Source organism: Beta vulgaris, chromosome 1, assembly GCF_026745355.1.
Source record: "Beta vulgaris subsp. vulgaris cultivar EL10 chromosome 1, EL10.2, whole genome shotgun sequence".
In the NCBI taxonomy this organism is placed as follows: Eukaryota; Viridiplantae; Streptophyta; class Magnoliopsida; order Caryophyllales; family Amaranthaceae; genus Beta; species Beta vulgaris.
In genome coordinates, this window is record NC_079202.1 from 57,175,795 (window position 1) to 57,197,459 (window position 21,665).

The following is a 21,665-nucleotide window of genomic DNA, read 5'->3' on the forward strand; positions in this document are numbered from 1 at the left end:
TTTTTTGGGCAATAAACTCTCTCTATCTCTCTCCTCCCACATGGGACCCTTTTCTTTTTACTCTCTACCTCTCTCTTCTCCAAAAATTGCCTACAAGTCCGTGAAATGAGAAGTGTAGCGAGTAAAAAGAAACGGAGGAAATACAAATATTGAAAGAATGGAGGACAATTGTACAAGAGATGAACCAGAAATTAATTCATGAGGGATGTGTCATTACCCACAAAGAAGAACGGTCATTAGAACCCCAACAGGACAAAGGAGAAAGGACAAAAAAAAGGTGTTTACAGCTGCAAATAGTGGTGAATGAATTGATATCATAAATTTGTACTGAATTTGCCAAAGAACATAGGCCACTCGTGTACTAAAATAATGGTCCTATTTAACAAATAGAGTTTAGACTTTATCTGTTAGAGGTTAGAGTTTACTGTTAAAGTTTTGAATTTTTGTTTAGCAGATTTGACTGTTGATTTAAGAACTTTTTTTATAAATGTATTGGTAACAATTAACTGATTGCTAAAAGTTTATTGCCATTTGTTTGAGTAAAATGACATTTATAGACATTTTAATATAATGTGTAGTAGTATTATTAGAGACAAAAAAGTTATTGAACATATTTGTACCCAATCCTCTAAAGAAAAAGATCCTATTAGGAGATTTTTCATTTTGAGAGTTTTCATTATAAACTCTCTTTAAAACTCTATTTTACCAAACATCTCTTTTCGAGTTTTTGACTAATCAAAACTCTAAAAGTGGTTCAAAACTCTTTTTTTGTTCCAAAACTCTAATTGCCAAACACCCCACTATGTCGTCTCTTTTTTCTTATCAACTTTCTCTCTCATTTTACAAAAGTTCATTATATCTCATAATCCATTTGGATAAATGTTGTGTGGGAGGTGGAGGGGGAGGAGGGGCTGGTAGGGATAGGGTTGTTTGGGGTGTTAGAGTTATTTAGGTTTTTAGGGTTACTTTGAGTTTTTTAGGAGGGGCTGGTACGGGATTCAGACTAACATAGTTAACCGTCGTTAGTCATCATGATGTCATTTTTTAAAAAATTTGGGATATCTGGTGAATTTTTTAAAATGTTAGGGATATCTACTGAATTTTGAAAAAAGTTGGGGTATTTGGTGAATAATTTTTTTTGTCATGAGTATTTGGTGAAAAAACTGTATAATATTTTTTGAACTGAATTCAACTCTAAAAGAGTGAGTCTGAATCCCGTACAAAATATTTGGACTCAAAAATTTAAGTCAGATCCAAACATTTTTAAATTCTAATAAATTTAACGACTTTTCACCAAATACCCCCGACAAATTTAAAAATTCACCATATACCCTCAAGTTTCAAAAATGCACCATATACCCATGAATTTCGAAAACTGTGCACCAAATGCCCTTTTTCTAACTGACTTTAAGCCACCCTTAGCATTATTTTCGATTTTTCCATTATTAACCTTAATTCTAATCTAACATTAACCCTAATCCAACCCTTACCCTTACCCTAATCTTAAACCTAAACCTTACCTTTACCCCAAACCCTAACCCACCCAGCCCACCACCCCTCCACCCCCAGGCCCAACCCCCAGCCCCACCCCTCCCCCTCCACCGCCACATCATCCCTCCTTCTCCCCCCTCCCCCTCCACCGCCGCATCATCCCTCCTTCTCCCCCCTCCCCCTCATCATTCACTGTCGGATCAACTACCAGATTTTTGCATCGCATCAACTGTTGGATATTCGCGCAAGGGGTGGGTGAACGTAGAGGGGGGTGGGTTGGATTTTCGCGCAGGGGGTGGGTCGGATTTTCGCTCAAGGGATATTGTACGAATAGGGGGTGGGAGAGTCGACGGAGAACGAAGAGGGGGTGGGGGAGGCCGGCGATTAGGGAGGGGAGGATTAGGGGCTGGGTGGGGTGGAGGGGAAGGCTTGGGTGGGGTGGAGGGGAGGGCTTGGGGTTGTCAAGGAGTTAAGGTTAGGGTAAAGGAAAATGTTTAAGGGTAGGATTAGAGTAAGGATTAGGGTTAAAATTAGATTAGAATAAGGTTAGGGCTTAATGATGGCAAAATCGTAAATGTAGCTAACGGTGAGTTAACGGCGGTTAGGAAAAAGGTATATGATGCACAGTTTTCGAAATTCATAGGTATATAGTGTATTTTTTAAACATTAAAGATATATGGTAAATTTATAAATTTATCAAGAATATTTGGTGAAAATTAAATTAAACTCAAATTTGACCATGTCCAATGTTGAATGTCCCCTCAAATTTCTTTTGACCATGGTCACCTGTGCATTATCTCTAACCAAAAGTCTTAAAATTAGCCACACCTTAAGCATCTACGAGTACCATTTTGGACATTTCCAAAATAAAAAAGAAGAAGCATTAACTCATTTTTGTCCACTTCGAAAACAAAAAACCCGTGAGTTGGGTTTACACTTTATCCTCCCTCTTCACCGCATGCCCCCTCTTTTCCTTACAACTCATACCCACACACACCTCTTTTTTCTCTCTCCTCAATTTCTCTTCTCTACCATTAAACTTCCCCTAAAAATCAACCAATTTCCACCATGAAAAGATCAATGTCCTCTCAACCTGATCTTCCTCACACTCCCAAAAACACCAAAAAACTCAAATTCAAACAAATTCCAGATCAAATCGACGCTAAAACCGATGAACATGTAATGATTTCTTCTCAAATCGACTTCGATTGCGACTCTGAATTCGCGAAACTCGATGAAAATCTACTTTACGAAGTATTCAAACACACCGATGCTAAAACCCTAGCTATCGCATCGTGCGTGAGCAAGCAGTGGCATAGGACGGGGAACGATGAGCGGCTTTGGGAGATGATTTGTACGCGCCATTGGAGTAACAGCAGCAATTGTAGTACGCAGCAATTGCGAACACGATCTGTTGTTCTTGCGCTCGGCGGATTTCGGCGACTTTATGCGCTTTATCTCTCGAAAACTGCGCCTACTGCGCCTCCGATGCAAGCGCGCGTTGTTAAAGGAGGTGGGAAAAGTTGGGGGAAAGATGAGGTGAATTTATCTTTATGTCTTCTTTCGATTGGGTATTTTGAGAAGATGAATTTGGCTAATAAGAAACAGTGAATAGTTACGATTCTTAATTGTATTGTACTGCTATTGTATTTGTATTTGTATTTTTTTTAGGGTTTTTGTTTCATGATTTGGGTTTTTACCAAATTTGTTGTGGTTTTTTTAGATTGTGCGAATAATTGTTGTGATTTGCTGTTCTGAGATTGATTGTGTAATGTTTTTGTGTTGTATACATGATTATTCTCAGATGAGATGAGATGAGATGAGATTGAGAGAATGTTGGAGAAATAAATCAAGCATGTTATGTTGTTTTGACAAATTTCATCCATATTTTACCAACCCAGTTTCTAATTTAGGCACTTTATAATAAAGAAAATCTTTTAAAAAAATCCAATATATAGAAACATGAGTCTTGTTTAATTCCTTTCATGGTGTAAATTAGGAAAATTAATCTTTTATAATTTTTATTAGTATGTAATAATTGTAATTAAAGATATTAAAACTACGAAAAGTTAAAAGTACATTGATAAATATGTATTGGGAAAAATAAGAAATCTAATAGTACTTCGAAACGGAAGGAATTGATTACTCAACAAATGTCCGAACATTAGTAGCTACCACCAAAGAAATCTTCACAAGTATCCTAGGTTTAATTTATGGGATCAATCCCGGAAAATTACAGGTATCTATATAAAGTTGTGCTTTTTTTTTGTTTTTAAGAATTATAGCACGGACAAAGTATGAAGTATATTTAATTTTAGAAAATACTCCTCCGGTCTTTATTAGTTTACCCGTATTTTTCTTTGGGATGTCCCTTATTAGTTTATCTCTTTCTTTTGTTTCTATTTTTGGAATGGGACCACCAATTTTTCATCATACATTCAACTTTAATATAAAATAATAGTTTTTCTTTCTTTTTATGACCGACAACATTATTTTTCCTAAAGCTCTGTGCAAAAGAAAGGTGTAAACTAATAAAGACCGGAGGGAGTATTACAACGTAAGATCTTAAACATTCAAGGTTGTTAATTAAGATTAAAGGGGTGTTTGGCAAATGGCTTTTCACATGACTTTTGGCTTTTTAGTTTGGTTAAACAGTCAAAACTTATGTTTGGTTTGTGATTTTTTTTTATTGGCTTATAAGTCGGCTTTTTAGCCAAATGCCAAAAGCTACTTGGAGTAGCTTTTACTCCTTGGTTGTTGGCTTTTTAACAATAAGATTACAAATATATCCTTGTGGTATAAGTTGAATGAAAAAAAATCAATGTCCATAATGGTCATTTTATAGAGCAACATCCAACAACCAAAAATAATGTTACCAAACATATTTATAAAATAAAAATAGTCAAACAACCAACAAACAGACAGTCAACCACCAACAACCAATTACCAAACAAGACAAAAGTGTCTTGATACTTTATATGTGATTACCTATTTTTATCTCTATGAGATTCCTTACCATCATTGTGGCACTTAGGCACTCACCACTCAAACATCATCAACTTACTACTTCGACATCATTGACGACCGCGATTTGTCATGGACTACCATTTTAACAACATGATTTCATTATAGACCAATTATTAGGTATGGACGATGTCTTGGGTAAGGAAAATTTTCATTTATTAATATTGTACTTTAAATGGTAAAACTAAATACCACTTGGTGTAGTGGTTAAAACTTTAGTTCATGGTTAAGACTTTATTTCATGAAATTGAGGTCAAGGTATCAAAACATGTACTATGCAAATTCTAATTTTTTAGTGTACATTCATTATATGAAGTAAAATACCCTTAAGGAGAGTAACACGACACACCATTCCTTGATTAAGAACATCTTTTAATATATTTATATAAATGTCAAGTCAATGATGAACAAATATCATACTAATGTATTCTCATAAGTCATACCATGTTCATCTCTAGCATTTTAATGAGTAAAGGTAGGACAAAGTAAAAAAGCTAATTAGAAAAAAAAAAAGTATTTGACAAGGTATTGGTTGTAGAATTAGGTAGAGGTTGAGGTATATTGTAGGTAACTTTATAGAAATATATTAAAAAGTGTTTTTAAGAAAATCTGCATGCATGTCATATGACATTGCCCCTTTAGTTGTTTTGTTCCATATCATCAATACATTAAAAAATTAGAAACATTCTCCGTACAAGATTTGACCACGTGATCTCAAGTTAATATAGTAGAATCCTAACCAATGAACTATGGAATATTAGATGTTACTCTTTTGACATCAAAAAATATTAATAACTTTGGTATCGTTCGAGCCTAATAACTAGCTTGACAATCAAAAATAGTGTTGCACTCCGTAAATGCTTTTGATATTCTCTTTCTTTTCTTGTTTTATTTAGAAAATAATCCAGAATAACAGCAAGCATACATCGTAAATTGTAATAGAAAAATGAAGTCATGCTTCTTTGAAAAAGAAATATAGTGTATTGTAATTCCTTTTTAGTTGCACTACTTTGGGATCTTATTTTACTAAAAAAAATTATTATATAAAAGTGTTGGGTAATATTTCATAATATTTTTTATCCAAATTTCACATGTTTCGATTAAAATAGCTATTATGAGCAAGATATGTGCCCTATTTCACAAAACTTATTATTGAGATGTTATAACAGATAAATTTGATTTATACATTTATTAAAAGTTGGTTTTATATTGTACATTTTGATAGAGAATATATTGGTACACAAAATATATGGATAATATGATATATAGGATTGTGCAAAGACCAGGACCGAATCGAAATTTGGACTTGGACCCGGACCGTTTTGGAGTCTACCGAAATCCACGATTTCAGATTTCTAGTACATACTGGTGGACATGATTTTCTGTTTTTCAGAAGAAACAAAAAGTTCGAAAGATAAAAAATTTCTCCCTACATCTCAGAATAGTTTGAACACTTACATTTTATATTTGTTCTAAATTAATTTGAACAATTACTTTAACTTTTTACATATTTAAAAAAAACAGCCAATGCAAATAAGTTTACAACAACACTAGCTAAATGTAGCATATTTTCATTATTCACCCAGGTTAGGCATCAATTTAATGACTCATCAATAGTTTCAACCACGGGATCATGAGATCTCACAACAAATTGTGCTATGCTACCTGTCAAATTTTATTGGGTTGTATACTTGTGTTTATGGCCAAAAGCTACGACCGTATCTTACTTTTGATCTTATCACATGGTAATTGCCTAATTGGTAAGTGGTAACAACTAACAGCCATCAAGTGATGTCGAGGTGTCTTCTCTAATTTAAGTTTCTAAAGAGTAATCCACCAAACAAACACTTTTTTTCACCTTTCTCGTCATTAACTTTGTCTTTTCTTATGTTAAGGCTATATTCATGTAAACTTGTTTTCAGTTCAGTTCGTTAAGTTACTTTTAACAATTTAATTTATTTTATTAAGTTTAATTTAATTTCTCATCGTCTGAAAAAATTTTCTAAAAAAATTTCGTACTTTTTCCTTAAATCTTTTGCATTCATTACACCAGATAGGAATTTGATTTCTTGCAAAATTATGCTCCATGGCCGTAATGAAAGTCTTCAAGGATTTACTGAATTCAATAACCAAAGTTGGACTTTAAGTTCGTTATTTTATTAGATAAAAGAGTTATTGACGTGAATTTTCCTCGTAATTAGTTGGTATTTTGTTTGTATAACTAAATTAGAAATGGAATGCTTCTGGCCAAATTAGTTTTCTAATAATTTGATTACTTTCTAAATTTTGGGTTTTTTTGTAGAATATGTTGGCAAAAAAATTGAACGGGTTGTCTGAGTTTCTAAATTTGTAAAGACCTAGTTTTAAGTAAATGGTGTTCATGAAATCAAATAGTTATCAAATAAGATAGATGGGTCGACCGAACCCGGCCAGTTTATTGGTGGGCCAGGTTCTACTTTCTAACTTGTTTATGTAAATGGATCGAGTTCAAGTTGGGGTGTTGACCTGTTTTTGTAAACATATTAGCCTGAACCCGACTCAACCTGACCCGATTTCCAACCTTACTTTTGACATATGATAGTAAAACAAAAAAAATTCTAAAGCATTAATGCATTATCTAGAAAAAACCTAAAGAAAATTGAAAACATTTATGAAAACAATTATATAGGAAAAGTTGTTAGAAATGAACTTTTACGAACAACTTTTTATCACAAACAACCTTTCAATATTTTTTTTTTGTCTAGAAAAACCTAAAAAAATTGTCAGAAGAAACCTGACATCGAGTCTTATTTATTTTCCAACATTGATTCAATACTCAATTAAAGACTTGTTCTCCCCATCTCATCTTCATTTCAGTTCAATTCAGTTCCAATTAGTTCAGAATTCAATTTAGTTCAATTTCTAATTATATCATTACTATTAGGCTCTGTTTGGGAAAGCATTTCAGGTGACTTAAATGATAAGGTGCTATAATTTTGAGTCACCTTAAATGACTGAAATTGAGTTGGAGTAAAATATAGTGTATGATCAGGTGTTGATTTTTTTCTATTTTCTTTTTATCTTTTAAGCCTAAAAAGATATTTTCTTTTTATCTTTTTAAACCTAAAAAGATATTTTCTTTTTATATGTTAAGCCTAAGAAGATATTTCAGCTACAATCATAAATAATTTTACCAAACAGGTTATGCAATCAATTAGCTTATCAATTTCAGTACCTTAACTGTTTCAGCGGCTACCTAATCAGTTTCAGCCACCTTATCAGTTTCAGCTCCATTTCAGCCAAATATTGCCAAATATAACCTTAGTTTTTTCAAAATTCATGGGGTACCCCTACGTTTAAAAAAATGCACCGGGTACCTTTACTATTTCAATAAAATTCACGAAATGCCTTAATGACCAACGATGTTAATTTTTCGTTACTCATTAACCCTAATTAACCCTCTAACCCTAATCCTTAAGCCCTAATCCTAACCTCCTAACACCTAACCCAACCTTAACCACCCAACCACCACCCCTCCCTCACCCACGCACCCCCAACCCCTCCTTCCCAATCCATGTCGAAGTCCCCCTCCCCCGTCGATGGCCTGTTGCTTAGAGGTCCCAATTTCTCTCTCCTCCTTCGTTATTGATATCATTGTTTGAAAATGATTTCAAAAATTAAATTGGTAAACTGGTTTCGAAAATAATTTCGAAATCTGATTTCCAAAATTGGTTTCGAAGGTGTTGTCGGCTTGTCGCCAATGCTCGTTGGTCGTGGTTTGGGGTGATGAGCGGTGGTAGGTGATACGGTGGTGACAGTCTGGTGTGGGGTGAGGTTTTGAGAAGGAGGGTGGTTTTACGGTGGGCTAGGAGGTTGGTTTCGGGGGAGGAGTGGGGAAATCGACAGGGGAGGGGGGCTGCTACGTGGGTGGGGGCGGGTTGGGGAAATCGATTGTGGAGGGGGGCTGCTGCAGGGGGTGGGGAAGGGGGAGGGGAGGTGCTAGTGGTGGTTGGGTGGTGGGGCTGTTGCAAGGGGCGAGGAAGGGGGAGGGGAGGTGGTGGTTGGGTGGTGGGGTTGTTGGGGTGAAGGAGGGGAAGGGCAGGTGGTGGTGGTGGTTGAAGTTATGAGGTTAGGATAGGGTTGGATTTAGGGTTTAGTTAGTTAATTAGGATTAGAAGGGTTAATTAACTATAATGACTAACAGAAACTTGACACCATTAATCATTAAGGATATTTCATACATTTTTACACCCAAAGTAAGAGTACCTGATATATTTTTTCAATGTAAAGGTACCCTATAATTTTGAAAAACCACATGGATACTTAGTGAAAAAAACCGTAATTTAGTTGAGTTGTTTCAAACTGAACTCCCTCATCTCCTAGTCTTTCGAGGGTTATGAGCGGGTTGTATAACCGATTCTACTTCCCAATCACGCGCTCCTCTTCTTACTTTCGGCAAACCGTCGCTGCTTAGCCTGTTCGCATCAGCCGCTTTCTCTACCACCGTCCACTGCGTAGCCCTCATTAGCTCCACATGCTTGTAAGTTGTAAGTAAATCTAGGGGCGATTTTTATGGGTTCACTGGGTTCAGGTGAACCCAGTGATTTTGGAAAAAAATTGTCCCGTTTTTTTTTAAAAATTAAAAATATTTTAAATATTAGATATATACTATATGCGTGTAAAATAAGACATGAAAGAAGCTTGTGTCCCAGTAGTTTTGTATCTGCCTCCTCATTTCTTTTCCCCAACAACCCCGCCAACATTTTTCGTTTTCCTCCCAAACAAAGCCAAAACCCTAACTAGTAAGTAGTAACTCCCTAGCAACGAGCCAAAGCCAGATCTGACCATCGACGGCCCACGGCCAGTCGGCCACCGTGACGGCGTGACACCGTCTCTTCCGTCTTCCCCACCGCGACGGCGAACCAGCCGGCAGCAAGCCAGCAACCTTTCCGAATTCCGGCCGCTTGAAAATTGAAAGGTAAAGCCCAAACCCAATTCTCCAATTTTAAATATGAATTTTACTGTTTCAAATTTTAGTCTTTTACACATTAGATGATTAAAATATGTAATTGTAGTTATGTAATTTTGTTAATCATTTAAATGTTGATTGTTGTCTTGTTGAATAATGAATACTTGAATGAATGAATGTGGAATGTTGAATGAATGAATGAATGTGGACTTTGGAGTTTGGATTGTGATTTGTGAATGTTGAATAAATTTTCAATGAATGAATGTATTGTAGATTGTGGATTGGGGATTGTGGATTGTGGATTGTGGATTGTGGATTGTGGATTGTGGATTGTGGATTGTGGATTGTGGATGAATGAATGATTAATGTGATTGAACTTTGTAGTGTTTAGACTCATGGAGTTGAAATTTCTTGCTTGTGTTATTGTGTAGATTGTATTGTGACTATGAAGGGTTTAGAATTTTTTTGGAAAGATCGTGCGGGAACCCATAGTTTGATATTTGAATTAAGGGTTTAGAATTTTTTTGGAAAGATTGTATTGTTACGATGAAGGGTTTAGATTGTATTGTAGTTTGATATTTGAATGAATGTATTGAACTTTGATTGAATGAATGTATTTTTTTTTACCGGCTCCGAACCGATAGGGTTGGAATCCTGAATACGCCACTGAGTATATCCCCTTCTTTTTTGTGTGTTTTTATTTTTCATATAATTGGTTGGATAGCTTAGCTAGTAACCCTTAATCTGTAGTAAATTTCTCCCATATGAATGATGCTTGTTCTCGTTTTTTTTTTACTTACCTTCTTTTATATTAAATAGGAATATTTAAGAAGAATAAATTCACATTTATAACAAGTTTTATAGAAGTTTTTGTGAAAGGAGATTATCTTATACTCCACATATTTATTTCATTTGTAGGAGATGTCTCTGGAATTGCATAATTTAGTAACATAATTGAAAGATGGAGGCAACTATACAAAGAAGCAAAATTTATTTATATTGGGTTTATATACAAATTTAATTAAGACCTCTACAGTCTACATTGTGGTGGATGCACCAAATAATAACTAAATTGTGTTTTGATAGTAAGGTTTATGATTCAATGCTGGAGCCTGGTATAATATAGTAGAAGTTTTTGTGAAAGGAGATTATCTTATACTCCACATATCTATTTCATTCGTACGAGATGTCTCTGGAATTGCATAATTTAGTAACATAATTGAAAGATGGAGGCAACTATACAAAGAAGCAAAATTAATTTATATTGGGTTTATATACAAATTTAATTAAGACCTCTACAGTCTACACTGTGGTGGATGCACCAAATAATAACTAAATTGTGTTTTGATAGTAAGGTTTATGATTCAATGCTGGAGCCTGGTATAATATAGTAGGCACAGATCTGAAAAAGGACATTAAGAGCGTGTTTGATATGGAGTCTTTGGATGTTGATAACGGATATAAGAAACCATTTCTGTTATATGTTGTTTCGTATGATGGGTGGAGTAATGGGTTTTGTTTCTTGAGGATAAGTATTTCCTCCGTATAAATACCCTCCTCAACTGTATGGTAACACATTGTGTTACTTTCCTAAATAAAACGCGTATAAGCGCATGTTTGGTTCAAGTCATGAAATGTAAAAGGAACCGAATCAAATAGAGGAGCGGAATGGTAACAAAACTTGTTAACTTATTGGGTGTTTGATTCAAGCTTTGGAATTGAAAGGAAAAGGAGACCATAACCATTAACAAATGGATTTTGTTGGGGGGGGGGGGAGGTAACAAATTAGGGGAATTCATTATCACCAAGTAATGGTAATGATATAAGGAGAGGTTGAACCAAACAAGAAGAAAGGGAATAGGTATTTGATTCGGTTTCTTAGAGCGCAAAAATATTAAACCAAATAGCTCTAAATGTTTTCCTTTCCATAGTGGAATCAACCACCTAACAAAAGTAACCATTATTGGAACCGTTCCTCCACTCTATCTGATAGCATTCTACGCGTTTTTTGATACTAAAGAAAGAGCAAATGGGAACCTCTTATAAAGCCACTTCTGCTGCTTAATTCTTTTGTTTTTTGCCACTATTGTAGATTTTGTGCTGATGTGACTTTCTTTTTTTTGCACCTGCTGCTCCTTTTTTGTTGCTGTAATTACGTCTCTTGTTAGTAATAACAATTGTGACAAGCTGATTGTTTTGAAAACAGAGCCAAATATTATTGTCCTATCGGCTTTCATCCTCTGGGATCAGTCCTCTGAGTACCATCAACAGTTCACTACTGCTGCCAGGAACAGACAGAGATGAACAAAAAGAAGATATTTAAACTTGCAAAGGGTTTTAGAGGTAGGGCAAAGAATTGCATAAGGATAGCAAGAGAGAGAGTGGAGAAGGCGCTTCAGTACTCTTATAGAGATCGCCGCACCAAGAAGCGTGATATGCGCTCTCTTTGGATTGAACGCATCAATGCTGGAACCCGCCAACACGGCGTAATAATTCCTTCTATCTCTTATTTTGTTTTTCTTAATTATTTGAATATATTCAGTTTTTGCTAATTGAAATTATATGGACTAATGAGTTTCAAAGTCGGTAGCCTATCTCTAAAACTACTCACTTCATTCGTATTTGTTCTTGTCAAATGGAATGTCTCGATTGCATAGCCAATTAGGGACCGTATATTCTCACTAACATGTAAGGAAACATTTATAGTTGTATGGACTCTTGTTAGATCCGTTTCAATGTTTTATTTTCAAAATATAAACTTTCATAATTTTTACGATATAATAATACGTAGTCAAAGATATTGATGGTTAAAGTTTGCATTTGAAACTATTAAAAAACAATTTGGAAGTAAGATAAGAAAAGGAGGGAGTACATTATGTTTTGGGGTGGGAAAAATGATATTGTTCAATATTTGTTCTTTGTTACTTTAACGGGTTATTGCGCTCCAAAGTCAATAGCTTAAGTGGGAAGAGAGAAATTTCTTACAGATGTTTTTGCTTTTTCGAATTTGTGTTGATTGCTTTGTTCCAAGTTTAAAATGTCATAGTCTGAAGGGGAAAATTATAAATTGTTGTGGCAAAGTTATATTGTTTGTTGGCCGTTGGGCCTCCATAATCAAATAGCATAAGTGGAAATGTAGGGTTTACCGGTCTTTTGAAATTTCATTGAACACCGACTTCAGAGATTTCATTACCTGAGTAGGAACACGATGGTTGGGTTTTGGCTTATATGCATCGCTTGCAGCATGGTTTGGTTGCTAAATGGTGTGTTCTAGCTTTTTGATAGATTGTTTTCTTGATGTATTAAGTTATTTAAGTTAATGGTAATAGAATGAGGATGCTCATGCTCCATTGGTTGCGTAAGCTCATCAAGAAATAGGATAAATAATGACTAATAAGAGATGGGGGGGGGGGGGGAGATAACCTCTATTGAAGGTAATTGAGGGAAGTCAAGCCTGTTCAGGGTGTAGGTTTAGGGTTTTAGGATTGGTTCAGGGTTTCTCTAGGATTGCATGAGTTCAAGGTGCTATAAGGCAATGGCCTATATTTTCAGAAACTCCGGCTCACCAAGCGTAAGGAGAAAGGTGCCTCCTGCCTTGATTGAGGTTTTAGGCAGAGACGCGTCAAATTTGTTTTTTGCTTAAAGTTGAACATAAAAAGAAAAGAAAGCATGATTGATATCGCTGGGCATCCATGGTAAAGGCTGAACATAAACCCTAAGATAAATTTTTGGACGGATTTGGTTGAACTTGATAGATCTTGACTCCAGGGTGTTGAATCTGTAATTACAGTGAGTTTGATTCCCCTCTCCCCTTTTTGTTGTTCTTCTTTGTTTCTTCCCTTGTTGCTTCTTCCTTTGCTTCTTCCTTCTCATCTATTTTAATTCAGATTTCTTCATGTTCTTTTATTTCGGTAGCTGAATTCTCTAAACACAAAGAGACTTTCATTCTTTCTTCTTGCTTCAAATTTCCTGTACAGTCTTTCTTTTTTATTAATGAACATATAGTGGCTTGCTTAGGCAACTATGGAACAATAATTATGGTTTAGGAGAGGAAATTACCTTAGATTACTTGATGAGATCATGAGTTGATCAAAGTTAATTATATTGTGCTGTTAAAGGCAAGATTTAGCAATTTTCGCTATCTCATGTCAGTCTGTTTGCTGTGTTATCAATTTTTCCATTTGATTGATTAACTGGCACAGAGCTGTTATGGGAAATCAAAAGACTAGGTAAAGGACTAGGTAAAATATGTATTAGCAGAGATTTGGTGTTAACACTTCTTATCTAGAGTTAGGTTCAACCGTTCAATCAGTGTCAAGTGCAACTACTGCTAGTTAGACCTACGTGTTTAACTAGTAGTCACTGTTTTTCAATGATAAAGCGACTCAACCAATACTGTGGGTTTATAGTAAAAAAATTAATGACTATATGCAAAAAAGATAAATCAAAATCCACCTCTCTTATTGTGCGTGTATGTTTTTTTTGGGGGGGTAAAGCTACGTGTATTCGACCTCCCCCCCCCCCCCCCCCCCCCCTCTTACAACGCTAAGGCGAACTATTAAGGCATTGGGATAATGTTTTTGTATATGTTTTGGAGTGTTGAGAAAGTGTAAGCACGCTTTGAGTGCCCAACCCTTTCCGTGTAAGATGCTATGTACAGATTCTCTTTGGCTTATTTTCTAGACACGCACAATTTTTTAGAAATCTAACCTGAGTTGTCTTATAAGCAATCTGCATTATATATTTTGACCTCAGGTAAATTATGGCAACTTCATGTGTGGGTTGATGAAGGAGAATATTCAATTAAACAGGAAGGTATTATCAGAATTGGCCATGCATGAGCCTTATAGTTTCAAGGCTCTAGTGGATGTATCGCGCAATGCTTTTCCGGGAAACAAAATAGAATCCAAAAAGGTAGGCCTTGCTGCTGTTCTGTGATGGGGGCCGTCTTCCTGTCTCTCCTTCGTTCTTTGTTTCACCTTCTGGACCAACCTTTTCAGTCTCCAAATTTTTGTCTTGAAGGCTGAGGATCTGAATGCTTACAACTTGGTTATCTTCTCTCTTGTTTGCTTTATCTTCAAAGAACTATATAGAATTTGATTTCCTGCAATAAATCAGAGTTCTGTCATATTATCACTCTTGATATATTTTCTGCTCGCTTTTTCCCCAACTGCTGCAATGGCTATAACAAAAATTGAGAAAATGTTTCCTTTTGACTGGTGACTCAAAAAAATCAGAAAATGTTGCAAAATATAGATTGATGGTCTTTGCCTTTGGACTCCTTAAAAAGAAGGATCAATTTAGGTTTCACACAGATGGAGTTGGAACTCTACATACACTTAAGATTTGGGGAAAACAATAGTAAAAGTTTAGCACATACGAAAAGCATATTGTACTAATTGTAGTAGTTACTTGAATACTTGTATCTGTCTCGTTAGGTGTTTCCCTCTTAAGGAGGGTGTTCTTTTATCATTAGCTTTTGAGTAAAACGCGAACAAGATTACATAGTACTCCTACGAAGCATAACATTATACATGCTATGTTAATGTCCTTTGTAAACCGAAAATCCAAATAAAGATAGCCTAGTGGTTACTGGCTAGAGTTTTTCTTCCGCTTTCAGGCGATTATGGGATCAATTCTCACCCTTGACAGGTTGGGATCCCTTTTATTCCCCCAACTTGTCAAGGTTTCTCCTTACCTTAAAAAAAATCCAAATAAAAAAAGAGGAAAATAGAGGATACCCTGTCGATAATTATCTTCGGTGTGTACCTTTAGAAGAGTTGTAATGAATTTGTGGGTTTTGATGTTTGGCAAGTATTGGGACGTAGCAAGTATAGCAACTATGAAGATTGAAACAGCACAGCAAAAATCAATAACTAGGGAGTGTATCAGACTATCAATAGCTAAAGGATTAGAAGACTGCAAATGATAAACTAATAAAGTGAAAATCATAAACTGATAAGGTATGTTTTCAAACTACACAAGTACTAAACGGCGTCTATATGGTGCTTTATTGCTATCAACCCACTTAGATGGATTTGTTACACATCCGACTTCACATCCAAGAAACAAAGTTATAGTGTATTTGATATTTCATATATCTTTTAGAACGTAAAGTTAGTAAATACAGACAGTAAATAGTAATGTCCACTATGTACCAAGGCACTAAAGCTATCTTTAAACTCCTCATTGATTCATTATGGCTTCTTTTGCTCGAGAAATACTTTATAGTGCACCAAACTCAAGGGATTCTGGAGACAATCGATTATGCATCTATTTCCAAGTACATGAAGAGCATGATAGCCAAGCAGCCTTCAACAGAATGTCCCGCTTTATAGTGCTGCTTAGTGAAATTACTACTAACATTTCTTTACATATTCTTCTAGATAGATAAACAAGACTGTCCATTACTCCATTTCCTTCCTTAAATTGAAGAAAATAATAAAATATCCACCATTAATTGTTAACATTTACCAGACATTGTGCATGTCGTCACAACACACGCACAATTCACAACTCACAACCAAGATACACACATATACAAACAATGCTAGAGCAGCAAGATCATTGTTCATCATGAAGATACTGTCCATATGTAGACCTGACCGCCACTTGTAGCACCAGCCAGCATCCCAACATTGTAAGGATGAGCATCGTACCGACACGGAATGGCAGTCATATGAGGGCTTTCTAATGTACGTACCCTCTTTTTCTTCGTCACTGACACCACATCAACTCTTCTCTTCATGTGTCCAATATAAATATGGGTATCATCCCAACCCCATACACCTCTGCATACACCACATAGCAAAAGAGGTTATACATTTGAAACTATTCTGCTTGATCGAAACCAGTGTACTTGTTAGGAACGGGGTAAAAGTTGCATGAGAAAAGTCATCCTCTCTTATTGCAGAGACATACTATGAAAGCAATTTCAACAAACATGTAAATTGAAAAAAAAAAATAACTGCATGGAAGTGTAACATGTATTATAAGCTTAAGATATAGATAAGTGAATTACACCAGATAAATACTACTTCATACATCAGCAGATGGGAAAATGTAGAATTGTATAGCAAGTATGCTTCAAAGCAATAGTAGAGATACGGAATAAAAGAAATTATACCTGAAAGAAGAGATCCATCTATTTGTCCGATTATCATGGGGGACCATGAAACTGTCCTCAAAGTTAGCACCGCAAAGCACACCAATATTGTCATCCAAACTGAACAGAAAAAACAAAATGGGACATAAGAAGCCAAGGGCGAGCAACAACCATCATCGACAAATGACAAGATGAGCGAAGTACTTGATTCTAATGTCAAATATGAGTAATACATGAAGCAACTTGCTCATAAATAATAAATCAAGATTAAACAACCAATAGCATTAGCACTGAATTTTATATGACTATATATGAAAGAACAAAGATTGTTCTGAGTCAAGAACCAGGAAGAGATCTCCATCTGACAAAAAAGATGAAATTTTAATCTAAATCCAGACACTAGTGGGAAGATCTCTCATCTAACACGAAAAAATACCCAACATATAATCTCGAGTCTCGTGATCTCGTCATATATAAATTAATTAAAATACTTCTCAAAAGCATTATCTGCATGAAAGAGGACTCTGGCCTCAAATCTACTAGAACAAAGCAAGCCCTGAGATGAAACGAAGACAAGATTGCAGGGGGGAAGGCCAGTTAGCTGTATTTAGCTACTGAAGTCCCCTGTAGGATGTAGCTATTATGAACACCAGTAGCATTTTGTGCAGATATGATGCATAATGTCTTCACATAATAAACATTAAGGAGAGAATCTCTCCGAGCATGTTTCATATCAAAAACAGCACTTCTGACTTCTAAAAAACAGTTCAAAAGTCTGATACAAGAGTCCGATAAGATAACCTCCTGAAGAAAAAACACAAGAAATGATTCTTTCTACTCTCGTATGAAGTAGACAAGTATATCAGCAGAGACCGAGCCCTCCTGGATTTACACAACACCAACAAATGAAAGCAGAACAGACTCAACAAAACATTAATCACCCAACTCCTAATATAGAATAGTACTAGAAAGACAAATGTCTTGAATCACTTAATACTCCCTTTGCCCCAAGAAGATTTCCCATTTTCAAAATTGGGGCATCTTTAAAAGATTTGCTCCATTTCCTATAAGGTAACATGGTCCCCACAACTTCTTTCTACCCCGCTTGCAAAAAGACAAGTTTACCTACTCGCTCAATATGACTCTTGAAAAAGTAACAAGGGAATGGGGAAACAAAAGGGGGACAAGTAGAGTATATCACTTCCTTAAAGCAGTTATCTTCTAATGTTCTTTTGCTAAAAAAAATACCGTTACGCTAAGAAAAACGAATTTTAACCCACATTTTGTCAATCAAAGGTAAAAAGGTGATAAACTGATAACTATTACCCTCCTTGGGTAATTTAAAGCGGTATGATGATTAGATCAGAGTCACGTTAGACACTTTAGTGTTAGATAAAGTAGATGTTACTTGAAGTACAAAAACAGTATAGGATAATTTATCTCAAAAAAGTGTTGCATACTCCTAAAAACAAGTTGACATATTTTCCTTATAGATAATGTACCAAACGAAAAACAATTTCCTTCACTATGACCATAAAATATCCATATACCTTGTTGTCGCCAGGCAACTACCAGATGGAGAGAAGTAAGAGGAATTCACAGCTCGTGAATGCTTGACACTAGACAGAGCTCTGCATTGAGGATTACTACCATTTACTTTAACATTCATGTTTCTAAGGTCCCATACGCAGGCAAAACCATCTGTAGAACTAGTTGTCATAATGTTGGTGTTTGCTGGGTTAAAGTCAATGGAATTTATCCTTCCCTCATGTAAAGCCCAAGTTTCTGAGATATCCCCCATTCTTTGATCAAACATTGTCAGACCTCCAGAACCGTCACCAAAATATAGAGAGTTCACAACATTTGGCTGTTGGGCAAGAGAAAAGAAAGAAGACCCAGATGTGCTCGTGCATAGAAGTTCAAACTTCTCCCTCTCAATGTCTATCATCCGCAGAATCCCATCATAGCAGCTAGAGTACACCTGCGTACAAGATTGAATCAATATAATTCACCAGTACAAGGAATTTTACATGATTGGACTGTAATAATAATTGGAAATGAGAAGAAAAAATCGTCCCAATTAACAGTCACAAGGACTGAAAAGATTGGAAATATATGCCATCATCCTACTACAACAGAATTATAGAGTTTCAGTCCTTCAGAAAATCATGCACAACAGCACAGCTCACTCTGCACAATTATACAATTTCCAACATGCATTTCCTTACCCTTTAGGAGTCACAACTCACAATTACATAAATCTCTTATATAGCTAATTCAATTACATCCTTAGCTTTTGTATATTTTTGATGATTTCCTCATTTATATGATAGAAACTTAGCCACCATGAGAAAGAAGAACAGCCATATTACAAAAGTAAACAAGTGATGTTGGTGGAGACCTCATAGCATGAACATAAATTCCTCTACTTATGAAGTACAGCATAAGCATAGCAAAAGAATTCTGACAACTCCAGAGGTACTTTTTGGAACATATGTTAAACCACAAGCTACAATTGCCTACAAATCTACAATATACAAAAATATAACAATCAAATTGCGAAAATTGTTTAAGACCAAAAGTGATATGCTTTATAACATTTCAGTCAAGCATTACAAATGGATCAAGGGGGAATACTAATAGCTCCGCATTATCATGTAGATTAGACTAATAGCCACGACCATTGTCATATAATTCAAACAAAGAGTTTCAATGTTAAGTGATCACCTTTGATAGGGCAAAAGGATGCACAGAAATTCCAGAAATAGGAGCAGAATGTGGCTGATAAAGATGGATCACATCTTCCTCCTCCCCGCTTAGTGGTTTAACATCCCAAAATGCCAAATGACCATATTTATTCCCTGCAACAACCATCGTCATCTCTGTTGTAGGAAAGAACCGAACAGAAAAAATCCTCCCATGCATAAGACGTGCTACATTGTCATATTCCAATTTCAACGAGCGTGGATCAATAGGCTTTTCTAATTTTACTCTTTCGAACTTTGTGGGAGAGTTTATATGACCATCAGGCACAATACATGCTACGTTGTCATATTCCAACTTCAACAAGCATGGATCGATAGGTTCTTCCAACTTTACACTTTCAGACTTTATGGTAGTATTCTCAACATCTGATTCTGTCTTTCTTGTAAGCCTAGCAAGTTTTTCTAAGAGTGCCAGGTGTGAACCTTCCCCCATATAGGTTTGTTCCAAACTAAGATCCTCCAGAGGCCAAGAATGTCTTTCAGGCGACGAGGTCAATTCTATAGAATTCGATTTAGAGAGCTTATTATGCAACTCATTGAAGTCTTGAGGTAGGCCAGAGGAATCAGGAGGCAGTCCTTGAGAACGAAGGGAACGCCGAATCACAATTGGCTCTTCAGGCTTGGGTTTCTTCTTCTCTGAGCTCTGCTTGTATGACTTCTCCTCTCTGTAGGGTATATTATTTCACATATTACTAACAGTACAACCTCAAAACTTTTATATTTCCCCATGAAAAATGCAGATTAAGTGTCCATATGACCATATGTGTTTCAATTGCTTAAAAGTTGTGAGTAATCTTCCATTTCTATTAATATCAAAATTCTTTAAAAAAAATCCTATCAGGCCAATAATTAAAAAGGTAAAAAAATGCATAAATTTTCTAAAGCATGTGACTAACTAACTAAGGCTATGTTTAGTTCACCTGAAAGTTTCTGATCTAAACTTATCTGATCTGATCTGAATTTATTTTTCTGATCAGGTCTTATGTGAACTGATCTGATTTGATTTACAAGATTTTATCTTTTAGATTTTTCTCAATATATAAGAAAAAATATAGTCATGTGGAGTCTTGTTTGATTCGTCTCAATGGGTACTTTATTAATATCCAATTATTATAATTTTTACTAATATGTAATGAAAGATATTTAATAGTAATAATGATGTTTAAATATAAGCATGATCTGATCTGAACTTATTTTTTGATCTGATTAGATCTGAAATAAGCAAAAATAAGATGAACTAATCATAGCTTAAGGCTGTGTTATTTTGGACCGAATCTATGAAAATTCAGTTGCGTTCAGACAAAATCAGTTCAGTTAGTTTTCTCTCACAGTTTTATTTCAATCTAAAAGAGCATAGCCTAAGCCCTAAGTGTTAAAATTTGTCATATTGTCAAATCTATTGTTCTGCAAATGAGCACTTTTTGCTTCTCCGTAATGTCTAAACAGTTAAACTCATAAATGTGACTAAACTACGACAGCAGGATAACAAATTGTAACATAATCAAAAGCATGAAATAATTCAGACATATTGAAGAGAAAAACGGCGATAATTTGAGTAAAATGAAGTTATATACCTGATGCGTTTGGTGGAGGAAGAGAGGTCGGAAATATGAGAGTGAATTTTGAGAGAAGACATCATTTCACTGTTGCGCTTGATATTCTCAAGTCTCTTACGTTCGTACTCCGTCATTTGCTCAGACGCCATTGTCGCCGACGAAGAGAGAAAAAAAAAAGGGTTTGAGTTTGTGCGAGAAAAGGATTTTTAGGGCTTTTCTCTGGGATTTGGGCGGTTTCTTTGTGGGGGGTTATACATGCGGTGTGTATTGCGGGAAAATTGAAAAGTACAAAAAATGCGAGGGATTCGAACATGTGACCTATTGTTTATAGCACCTCAATCTTAATTACTGGGCCAAGACATCATTGGTAGATAGTATTCGACTATTCGAGCACGGTTCGAGAGTATTTTCCCATATCCAATATTAGGCAACTTGTTTTATATTATGATATTTTGTAATTTTACTAGCAACTTGATACAAATTATAATACGATAAAGTATAATATTCACTCAATATGATTAGATGAAATCAGGATATGATATAATAGCTAACTGATATGATAAAATGGTATTAATATATGATAAACTAGTCATCTAATACATTAACAAGATTTCAACTAACAAACCTAAAATAAAAATATGTGAACAAAATATTGTTATTATTTGTAATTATTTAATATTAATTTTTGTCATAAAAATTAGTGAAATGTCATGGTATTGAGCAATTTGCCCAATTTTCGGATATGGGAGTACCATTGCTCCAGTTTGAGTGGGCTC

General features: G+C 35.4%; 3 protein-coding genes across 3 annotated transcripts; 2 read left to right on the top strand and 1 right to left on the bottom strand.

The window, feature by feature from the left end:
- Nucleotides 1-2,413: 2,413 nt before the first annotated feature.
- LOC104885272 (F-box protein GID2) lies at nt 2,414-3,367 on the top strand. Its single transcript, XM_010669967.4, has one exon. The coding sequence runs from the start codon at nt 2,560-2,562 to the stop codon at nt 3,100-3,102; it is 543 nt and encodes a 180-aa protein (XP_010668269.2). The 5' UTR covers nt 2,414-2,559; the 3' UTR covers nt 3,103-3,367.
- A 5,850-nt stretch (nt 3,368-9,217) lies between these two features.
- LOC104889024 (uncharacterized) lies at nt 9,218-14,591 on the top strand. The gene is made up of 3 exons (XM_010674157.4): nt 9,218-9,472; nt 11,670-11,949; nt 14,219-14,591. The coding sequence occupies exons 2-3, from the start codon at nt 11,764-11,766 to the stop codon at nt 14,399-14,401; spliced, it is 369 nt and encodes a 122-aa protein (XP_010672459.1). The 5' UTR covers nt 9,218-9,472; nt 11,670-11,763; the 3' UTR covers nt 14,402-14,591.
- Nucleotides 14,592-15,389: 798 nt separating this feature from the next.
- On the bottom strand, nt 15,390-21,143 carry LOC104889014 (uncharacterized). Its single transcript, XM_010674146.3, has 5 exons — nt 20,908-21,143; nt 19,296-19,998; nt 18,119-18,549; nt 16,590-16,688; nt 15,390-16,254 (listed from the first exon to the last, which is right to left on the bottom strand). The coding sequence occupies exons 1-5, from the start codon at nt 21,036-21,038 to the stop codon at nt 16,038-16,040; spliced, it is 1,581 nt and encodes a 526-aa protein (XP_010672448.1). The 5' UTR covers nt 21,039-21,143; the 3' UTR covers nt 15,390-16,037.
- Between the last annotated feature and the right edge of the window lie 522 nt (nt 21,144-21,665).